General features: G+C 41.8%; 1 protein-coding gene across 1 annotated transcript; it reads left to right on the top strand.

Annotated features, from left to right (window-relative positions):
* Positions 1–6,110: 6,110 nt before the first annotated feature.
* UCRPA7_8909 (putative heterokaryon incompatibility protein) lies at positions 6,111–8,069 on the top strand (the record flags this gene model as incomplete). The annotated part of the gene is made up of 1 exon (XM_007921415.1): positions 6,111–8,069. The coding sequence occupies one exon, from the start codon at positions 6,111–6,113 to the stop codon at positions 8,067–8,069; it is 1,959 nt and encodes a 652-aa protein (XP_007919606.1).
* Between the last annotated feature and the right edge of the window lie 2,863 nt (positions 8,070–10,932).

The raw sequence follows: 10,932 nt of genomic DNA on the forward strand, positions 1-10,932 counted from the left end.
ACTTACCCACTTCACCCGACCTATCTATCACAACGTTTGCAGCCGTAGACTTCGAACGTGACGTCGTCCCATAGGCACGGTCACTTGATTCTTATCGTCTACTTTTTGATACAATTCACCCACCTATATATGGATTATCAGTTTGTACCCTACAACCCCAACGATACCACAGTACGGCGAACTTCATCAATTGGGCTAGACAGCAATGAATCCACTAGAGCTATTCCCGCTTCTGTCACTAGTGTAATGAAGCAGCATCGCACCCGGAATTTCAACCCTTGCGAGCCTTGCAAAACAGCAAAGCGCAGGGTAGTTTGCCAAGCCTTTCCCGTTACTACAATATATCATACTTACTGGACCTGCATTGAACTAGTGCGATCTTGCGTCACCCAAATGTGCGCGCTGTAGTCGACAGAATCTTGACTGTCGAGTGCTCAAGCGCAGATGGAGGACCGCTCAGCATAACAACGACCAAACTCCTTCGGAATTTTCAGCCTCTCGGCCTCTGTCTAGCGATAATGCAGGAGATGATACCCGGGAAAGTAGTAAGCCCATCCATCACCCTATCAAAGTCATGACTGCAAGCCCTGGATGCTCAAAATGCCATGGTGACAGGCTCAGTTGCTCCAAAGTGCCCGGAGTACCAGACTACATCTCCTCATGGGGAGGCGCTCTCCCGCTATGACCGTGATGGCTGGGATGCGCTCGCGCTTGCAAGAGATGACACGAACCCATCTGATGCCGTCCACCACTCGGTCGCTTCGGCCCTCTCTCCGTGGCATCCTGCAGCGTTCGACCGTCGTTCCGAGGGCCCAGAGGAGGGCGCTGACAGCATTCTAGACTCTTTGTTCGAAAACCTCTCACCGCCGGTATCTCTAGGTCTGCCTTGGCTGCCAGTCACTACGACAGAGATGCATTTGGACCCAGCACAACGAACCAGTCTGTCACCAAGCACTTCCTGGAGAGGAGGCAATGAGGAACGGAGACAGTTGTGGAATATTTACACATCCCAGCTCGTGAACACCATCACAGCCCACAGCTCCGATTCTGGTAACCCTCTTGTTGATTACTTCCTCCCTCGCGCGATGGAGCGGCCGTCTTTCCGCTCTGCAATCTTGTACCTTGCCTTTGTCATGAAGTCAAGACAGATGCATGCAGGTGTTCAGCGCGACACACGGAACACAGACCTCCAGCATAGTCACATCACAGATCCACGGCTCGGCTCCCATCTTGAAAAGGAAGCACTATCAGATGCCATTCTGTTCGAAAACGAGCAAGAAATGGGTCCCGGTCCAGGTCACACGCCTCAGCTTGCAAATCCCTCGGGCCATTTCGGTGATCCAGGCACAACTCTCAATACCCTAGCCACCTTGCTTATTCTCTGCAAAGCCTACATATCATCGGGCAACTCGCGCTCCTTGCTGATCTGCCTAGAAGAGGCTTTCATTTTAGCAAAGAAGCATTGGTCGAAATTATTCTCAAACCAGGAGTTTATATTCCTAATCCGATGTCTTGGCTATATGCATACAACTGCGATGCTCAGCCCTGGAGATTATAAACTTAACGCCCCAGACTTCCTCACCATCATATCAAACCACGAAGGCTGTATGACGCGACGCAAATCGGCCGGTGACATCAGGTTGGCATCTACGTACAATTCCATTGTACTCGAGACTGAGGCAGAGGCAGAGGCACGCAGCCAACGCTTAGAGGCTTCGGCCATCAAGAAGCTCCACCAAGAGTTCCAGTCGTCCTGCTTCGGAGATGTCGATCCCACCACAGGCATCTCAAATACGGTCGCCGCCCTCCTGTATAACATTGGCCGACTTAGTCGGCTCAGATCTGCGGCACTTGACGTGGATCACGAAAACTACTGGTTCTGGGGGACATTTGAGTCCGACCTAGACAGCCTTGACATCCAGCTGCAGCAAATATTACACCACCGGGCCGAGCGCGCCCAGATCTTTCAAGCTTCGGCTCACAGGCTAGGTCTCCTAGGCGACGAGCACCAAGTCGGCGACCTACAATCCACCATCGACCTGACACGATATAACGACGCATTGGTTCACTGCGGACGGATCATTTTCTTGGAACGTATTGCATGTGTTAATGGGCCAGTCGTAGAAATCTCTTTATCCGTGCAAAAGATTCTGAGCCTCTGTACATTGATCCCTGATTCGTCGCATACTGCTAAGCTGCTGGTGCTTCCTCTTTACACCGCAGGGTCATGGGCCGACACTGTCGAGATGCGGTCTTACGTCCGATCAAGGTTGGAGTTCCTTAGTAGCAGTAATATCGTGGCCAACACCCGAACAGTTCTCAAGAGATTGGAGACAAAATGGGAGAATGTATCGGTCACCGCATCAGACACGTTTGATACGCTGCCTGAGGAGAAAGGTAAGCAGCTGCTCTGATACAACATGGCCATGATACTAACTGCAATGTTTCTATGCTTGAAGGTATTTGTGTGTTATACTAAATCTTATGCAAGCTCCGTCACCCTAAGACCTAACGCTTCGAGGGTGACTTTCTTTAAACATCATATTCTCTTTCCATATGTAAAGATCCTGATATCTCCTATGTCTGGTAATAGATACTCAAAGTACGGCCCTGGACTGTGTCCCCAAATCATGCGTAACTTCTCCGCGTCGCGGGGCGGCCCACCAGATGGTATAGTGGCTCTATCCAGTCAGACACGATTTGTCCATTAGCTAGTCAGTTAGAGATAATTTGTAGGAGAATCGTAAAGTGAATTCCAAATCATCTATAAATATTTCGCAATATAAACTCTCACCATCAACATAGCCTGACTTCTGGCAGGGCTGGAACATATTAGCAGTTAGTCCATGTTCTGTCAGAGACAATCTATACAGAAGGTTCATAGCATAGTCAAGTAGTTGATTAGTTTCTATAACTTACTTTCGAACCATACATGCGTTGTAGCCATATATAAGTATGTGGATTTTATCGAGCCTCAGCGGGAGAAAGGTCTCTGGCCATGGCCTGAGCTGTCTAGGGGCAATCCATGTGGTCTCCCAGTCACTGTTCGGGCTGTGAACGAAGCAGATGTCGATCGTGGTGTCGGGGCAGTCGTGAAAGGACGAGTTGGAGAGGTTATCGGGCGGGTCGGTGTAGATACCGGTGGGTAAGGTCTGATTGGGGTAGTTTTATCGCACATGAAGGTCATAGTGGGTGCAAATAGGGTTCCTGCTGTCATATTGCTTATTACGGTCCTAGGTACTCAGTCAGAGAAGTAGTAATGCGGGATCGCCACTTGGCGGATCAATCTGTTAGGCTGCAGGGTTCAATCTAGGGCTGATAGACGCTGGAAGCTGGGGAGTCCGTAAATTAGAATGAGCCTTATCAATCTAGTCAAAATCCAGGTCTTCTATGATATTACAGTACAGCCTTTAAATCAATAACTAATAATATAAAGAAGGAGGATTACTATACTCTTTCCTACTTCCTGCCATAGAAGGCGAGAAGGAGGGGGTAGGTAAGTGTCATATAATAGAGGTATAATCATCAAGGTCACTTGTATATATTATGTGTATATCTGCCAGGCCTTGGTGCAGTCTTTACTACCTACTTATTCTCTGGTATATAGGTTACCAGGTAGTCTATACTATGTCAGATGATCAGATATTTTATTTATTTAGCTTATAAAATAATTTATGAATCCTTAGTCTTTAAAGCCTACTATATCATATACTCTCTTATATATCAACCTATCTATTATATATTAAGAGCTAGACTTATTTATTTATTCGCTAAATTAATTATTCTATCTTTAGTATCTTTATAATCTTCTATTATAAGATCCTTAAGTTCCTAAACTCTTTATTCTTTTAGACAATCTATCTAATTATATATTCTTAATTGCTTTAATAGTATATTTTATTTTCTAAAAATAAATACTTTAGTCAACGTACATGCATAGCGAACGAGCTACTACATCGCACCTACCCAACTTTTAACTTCAACTACAAATATCTCAACAACAACAATATAAAACTAAAAGATAACGAGCGTCAAGTTATCTCAGCCCTCCAGGCTATCCAAAATGGTCAGAAACTAAGCCTTCGAGCTACAGCCAAGATCTACTCTATTAACCGCAATAAGCTAGGTCGTCGCATATATAGTATTAAGCTACAACGCAAAATCTCTACGAATTTATAGAAATTAGATAATCTAGAGAAAAGTATAATTGTTTAATATATTTTAGAGCTAGTTTCCAAAGGATTTACTTCCCAGCTTATTAATATTAAAGAAATAGCAAATCAACTTCTCGAGTTATACGACATATAATACGTCAGATATAACGATCCTTTCTATTAGTGCTTCGATAGGTAACAAAGGTCCTTAGGTTTATATCCTAAGATAGGCCGAGGGGTATTTAAGTAATATTTATAAAGGTAGGTGATTATAACTAGTTAGGACTAGTTAATTATGAATCAAACGATAGTATTAAAAGCTAAAGAGCTACTCTCTTTATCTCTAGGCTTATAGTTATAAGTATAGTCTTATATAGAACTATAGGATATTAGATTACTCCCTTTGTGATCCTTATACTATGGCTCACTCCTAGCTCACTGTGATCCATTCGTAATCCTTCTTATCTTATCTACACATAACCTATGTTTCTGCCTTGTCAGGCCGCCATCCGCCTTCCGCAGGGTGGTTACATTTCTGGCCGTAACATTTAGGAACTATACTTAAGTATGAAAACTAGTAAACAAAAAAAGAAATCGTAGATGCTATTAGTTAATGAAGGTTGCCATCGTTTGATTTCTAACCTAGTGCCTCCTTGAGATGCATGACAATTGAAATCATCCTATCGAAAAATAGGATACCTTACAGGTCTCGTATAGGTATCACGCCATTTTCAGTGCACATATCTAAACAAAACAATCCCGTCGCCTCCATACCCAGTCTTAGAAGCTCTTATATAAGCATGGCTGACTACGCCACGACGCTCCTCTGCCTCGAAATTCCTGTTCTGTGCTTCAAGATAGTATTTAATACCAAGAGCCATGACAGAACACACTAAGCAAGCTCCACTCATAACAGCCCCACCGATATAGTAGCGAGGCTTCTGGAAGTCCGGAAATATATACGAGGTGTAAAAATGTGCTACTCCAGCAACCATAAAGTTCACAATGGCGAGCATAGCAGTGCGTTTTGCATATAGTCGAGGTAGAGAGAAGCTGACCCAACTTATATAAAGATTATATAGCGAGAAAGCATCTCCTCTTATAAGAAACATTGAGAAATATTGGCCACTAGTAGATGGTACAAACATCGCCTTAGACCAAGTCAGCCACAAGCGGTTTCTGCAGAGAGAAATTCAAGACTTATAAGGAGATTTCCCAAAAGAGCAAATACTATTAAAATGGCAATATAGTAGCTGTGTTTATGCTTGTAATTGAAAATCAAGCGTTCAGAACACAGAGCAGTCTCTTCGTTTTCTAGTGAACTTGAGACTCCCCCTCTTCCTCGGAGTCAGATCGCTCCGTCAAGGCACTAATAGTCAGCCCTACAATAGAAAGTTAGGCTAGCAGTGCGCTATTTAGTTGGGCGAACACAGTGGCAGTGCCTGCGCGATGGCAAGGACTCCGAGTGCGCCACACTTTGGATTGGTGAGCTTTTTCGACTTGGCGCCTCCCTGCCGACGATACACAGCCAATGGAAGTATTGCAACCAGCTTTCCTGGAATGAATAGATTCATCTTGGCGTCACCTGAGATGACCATGGCTGGGACTGGTGTGGGCTACTTTCCCAAGAGGCGGACTGAGGTCTGACGGGCCTGCATTCAACTGTTGCCGGTTCCCCTTGCACCGGCTACAAGCCCATGGGATAATTCGCTGAGGCCTTGATGCGAGTAAGTCAAAAGCATGACAGCCCACAGATCGCCAGATGGCCATCGACAAATAGGCGATGGCGCGAGTACGGCTGAGGGCGCGACGAACCAAAGCTCGCAGACGGATCGTCGAAATTGGGGAGTTGGTCGGACAGCGCTCTTCAACTTTCTCTCTAGGAATGAGCCGATTGTCATTCGCCCGTCAGGAGTTGGCAGGCATGAAGACGACACTGTTACGGGCTCGATTAACATGTATTCGCAAATGAGAGCGGCCGTGATCAACGCTTGCCCGACCCACGAGGGCTGCGACGGCACCTGCGCCGGTGGCCCACCCAGCTCCGCCCGGCCTGTTCTCTTCGGAGCGCCCGCCTCCACCGTGCAGAGGCAACAGTCGGGTCCGGCGTTCACGCACGGCCGCACGCAAGCGATCACGCTTGGGGATACTCTCGGCGCCTACCGCTATACGCGGCTTGCGCCAGGGACCATCCGCCTACTGAAGGTGCACAAGGCAGTGTTCCGAGACGATGCAGTCGTGTGCGAGGTTGTCGTCTGCCCGCTGGACGACGCCCCGCAGTATGCCGCGTTGTCCTACTGCTGGGGGACTGAGGGCAACGAGTGCAAGATTCTGCTTGTCCCCGATGGCAAGGTCTTCGCGGCGCGGAGGTCTCTGGAAGCGGCCTTGAAGAGATTCCGCGCCGCAGCCGACTCTGCACCACTCCATGCTAGGGAAGACTACCTTTGGGCTGACGCCGTCTGCATCAACCAGAAAGACAACGTGGAGAAGACTGAGCAACTTCTGATGATGGAGCACATCTACAAGAGGGCCGAAGCCGTGTATGTTGATTTTGGAGACGAGCAGCCGGAGTGGCGTTCTACGTATAGCCTCATGACGCGGGCCGCGGTCGCTGCAGAGAAATCGCCGCCAGCGTACGATAGCCTACCCTCTGAGAATGACGTCTCGTATATGCACTACTGGAGACTATTCGCGAGGCCGTGGTTCACACGTACGTGGATTGTTCAGGAGTTCGTCCACGCGAAGCGCGTCATGGCCATGCTCGGCCCTTGCATCTTCTGGTGGTACGAGCTGGAACTGTCCTTCGCTCTTCTAATCTCTAAGCTTGAGGCTGTCCCGCTTGGCCGCTACGGAATGTCTGCGGCAGAGCAGACGCAGATCAGGCGTGGCATCCAGAATTACCTTTCCATTGAGCAGATACGAGAGAGCATTGAGGCAGGCCGGCCCAACTCAATTCGCTTCATGGAGTTGTCCCGGAGGCTTTGTGTCACCAAGGCCAAGGACAAGATCTTTGCGCTCCTCTCTTTGTTTCCAGAAGACGAGAGAGCCGCGTTTGATGACTACTCCATACCAGCCTACAAGATCTTTGTTCGCTTCGCCATCGCCCAAGTTGAGAGGAACAGGGCTGTGCAAACGCTCGATCATGCTGGCCTCGCAAGACGGCGTGGAAATATCGGAGGGCTTCCGTCTTGGGTACCCGACTGGACATTTACGAGTGAAACTGACAGTCCGAAGAAATTTGCCGTTCAGAACAAGTCATCGTCTTCTGGCTCCGGATGCCCCCGCGCCCAAAACGGAGCGATCTCTAACGGCTGCCTAATTCTCGATGGCTTTACAATCGATACACTACTAGTGGTACAAGACAGCCCAATATTTGACCTACGAGCCCGGGGTACAACAAGTTTCTTCGATCGAGGAGGCATCAAACGAGCCCGGTGGGCTTTACAATGGTACCATGGGCTATGTGCGTCGGCGTACTCAGACCCCAACCGAGAATTCGTCAACCTTTTAGCACGACTGTGCAAAGCTGCCGATACCAACAAAGCAGAAGGTGATGACGTCCCGACAGTTCCTGATCTGTTGGAAACGTATGAGGAGTTCATGAGCATGTCGATCGATGAGTTGCGGAGGGCCGATCGAGCGGGCCATATGTGGCGTTTCTTGCTAGCTGTGCGGGAGTGTCTGGGGCTGACATTCTGCATTACCAACAAAGGATATATGGCACTAGTACCATCTGTTGCAAAGGCAGGTGACAAGATCGTCGTCTTTGCGGGACGAGAGGTTCTATTTCTGATCAGGTATGAGCCGGAGAGGGAAGGGGCATTATTGGTGGGAGACGTATATGTTCATGGCATCACAGCCAGCGATGCGTTAGCATTCGACGGTGTCTCCAAGACCCAGATCGTGTTAGAGTAACTCTCACCTGCTACGGGATATGCTGCAGCATATCCTCTGGTTTTGTATGGAGTGTATGGACGAAAAATAAAAGATAGGAGGTAGATATCCTAGCCGTCCATCCCCAGATGCAGGCTAACCTATCCGTTATATGGAGCTAGCCAGCGAAAATGGCGGGAGGATAGACAATATTTCCCTATTAATCTAGAGGGTTAGACTGTATTTGCAGAGAGTCCTCAAGGACAAGATAAAATGCAGTCTATCTACGACTAGGGAAATCAATATATCTAAGACGAGAATTATATATTCTATCTTTAGCTTTTAATAGTTTTAAAATCTTAAAAAGAATGATAAAAATAAGATAATATAAAGATTAAGCTTTAGTTAAGTCTGACAATATATATATCTGTTAGTAATAATGTTTAATATATATAATATAATAAATGATAGATTAAAGGTTATATCTTCTTATTTTTAGGATTTTGATTTTAAGAAATTTATATAATATTTTTATATTATTATATTATAATATAATATTTAAATATAATATAAAAAGAAAAGATTTTATAATAAAAAGTTATAATTTATAAAGTTTTTTTCTAAGTTTATTTATAAGATTATTATTATTTAAATGATAGTAATATATAAAGCTTTAACTAGATTAATTTTAATAATAGCTTTTAAATAGTTTTTTAATAACTTCTTTCTTACTAATAATAATCTTATAAATAGTAAAAACTATCTTTATCTTACTAACGATAGTTTTTATACTAACTTAAAGTATTATTTATATCTAGTTATTATATTTTCTAGCTTACTTAAGATAGCTTCTTTCTTACTAATAATAATCTTATAAATACTAAAGACTATATTTATCTTACTAACGATAGTTTTTATACTAACTTAAAGTATTATTTATATCTAGTTATTATATTTTCTAGCTTACTTAAGATAGCTTCTTTCTTACTAATAATAATCTTATAGATATTAAAGACTATCTTTATCTTACTAACGATAGTTTTTATATTAACTTAAAGTATTATTTATACTTAGTTATAATATCTTTTAGCTTATTTAAGATAGCTTTATATTTACTAACAATAGTTAATCACTAATAATTAAATTATTTTATAATAGATACTAAATTTATATTTATCATTTATATTTCTTATTTTAGCTAGTTTTAGTAAGCTAAAAGTTAATTAATTATATATATTTTACCTTATCTATTGTTAAGCTTTTCTACTTTTATTTCTTTTAAAAAAAAGAAAGCTAAAAGAATATATTATAAGATTTATTTATAGTAAGTTCTAAAGAGTAAGAATATAAGAAACTTAAATAAAAGGTAAAATAAAATAAAAGGAAAGAAAGAAAGTAAAAAGAAAAAAAGAAAAAGCTTAAAGAATCAAAAGAATAAAGTATAAAAAAAAGAAAGAAAAACTATATATATATATAAAGAAAGCAATAATAAGTATATATAGATAGAGTATTATATATAGTAAAAGATATACTTACTATTATAAGTAAAGATAGAGTATATTAGTATTTTAATCTTTTTTCTTCTTCTTTCTTTTTATTATTTATTATTAGATATAATGGTAGAAGAAACATAGGTAAGACAGCTGATTAAGTTGTCAGATTGTTGTTAGGTTATTGTCAGGTTATAATATAGGTTTAAGACAGTATTATAAGCCTTTAAGAGCCTTATCTATATATTCTTAAGGCCTTATAGCCGAACGCTTAGGCTAGCTTAAGGAGTATCTACATCGTCTCTAGAATAAATCGAAAGTTGCCTTAGAGGCTTATATAGGCCGCCTTGTGAGGCTGACACTACCCTTATGGCAGCCATCGTAGGCCCTTAGGAGCCTTCTTTATGACCTACCTTCTTAACGTCGTAGGCCCTCTTAGGAGCCTGCCACCTTTCTATCATTAGGCTTATCTTAGTTATATAAGCTTTAAATACTATAATATATCTTATATATTATATGATAAAGTAGGAAGGAAAAGAGTATAAATAAAAGAAAAAGAAAGGAAAAGGAAAAAAAAGAGGAAAGAAAAGAAAGTAAAGAAAAAAAAGTTAGTTTAGTTAAGAGTTAAACCTAAAGCTTTGTAGATTATCATAATATACTTTTCTATTATATAGAAAAGTAAATTATAGTATTAATATATACTATATTATTATTATATTATCAAGCCTTATTTTAGAGTTGATTATATGATTCTTTTTCTTTTTAGATTATATTAAGCTTTTTATTTTATAACTATTATATAGTATAATATACTTTATATTATATTTATTATATTATATTATATTATGTAACTAAAGCTTTTATTATTATAATAGTAGATATAATATCTTAATTTTATAGTTAATCTTAACTTAATATTTATAAGATAGTTTAAGACTATATACTTATATAAGATTTTCTTTATCTTAAGATTATTTCTACCTCTTAAAGTTAAGATTATCTTTCGTATATCTCTCCTTCTTCTTCTAACCCTAACTAGACCATACTAAAATCCACACCCTTAAACTTTAACCATCTATATCTCTACCACTATGCCTCTATAGATTATATACTCTTATATTTATTATCATACTGTTATCTTCTCTTATCTAGTCCGACTTATAGCTATTTTATCGTATGAGAACCTGGGGATATCTACCTCCTATTTCTAAGAGGATATCTACCCCCTAGTCTTTTCTTCTCCGTCCGTACGCCCCATACAACGGCCAGGGGATATGCTGCCAGCATATGTCGCGCCATGGCGGCCAGGTATAAATAAAAAGAAAAGAAAGGAAGGAAAAAAAAAGTAAAGAAAAAGAAAAAAAAGTTAGTTTAGCTAAAAGTTAAACCTAAATATAACGGGCTAGATAGATAGT

Source organism: Phaeoacremonium minimum, assembly GCF_000392275.1.
Source record: "Phaeoacremonium minimum UCRPA7 unplaced genomic scaffold PA7_03_scaffold_614, whole genome shotgun sequence".
Classification (NCBI taxonomy): Eukaryota; Fungi; Ascomycota; class Sordariomycetes; order Togniniales; family Togniniaceae; genus Phaeoacremonium; species Phaeoacremonium minimum.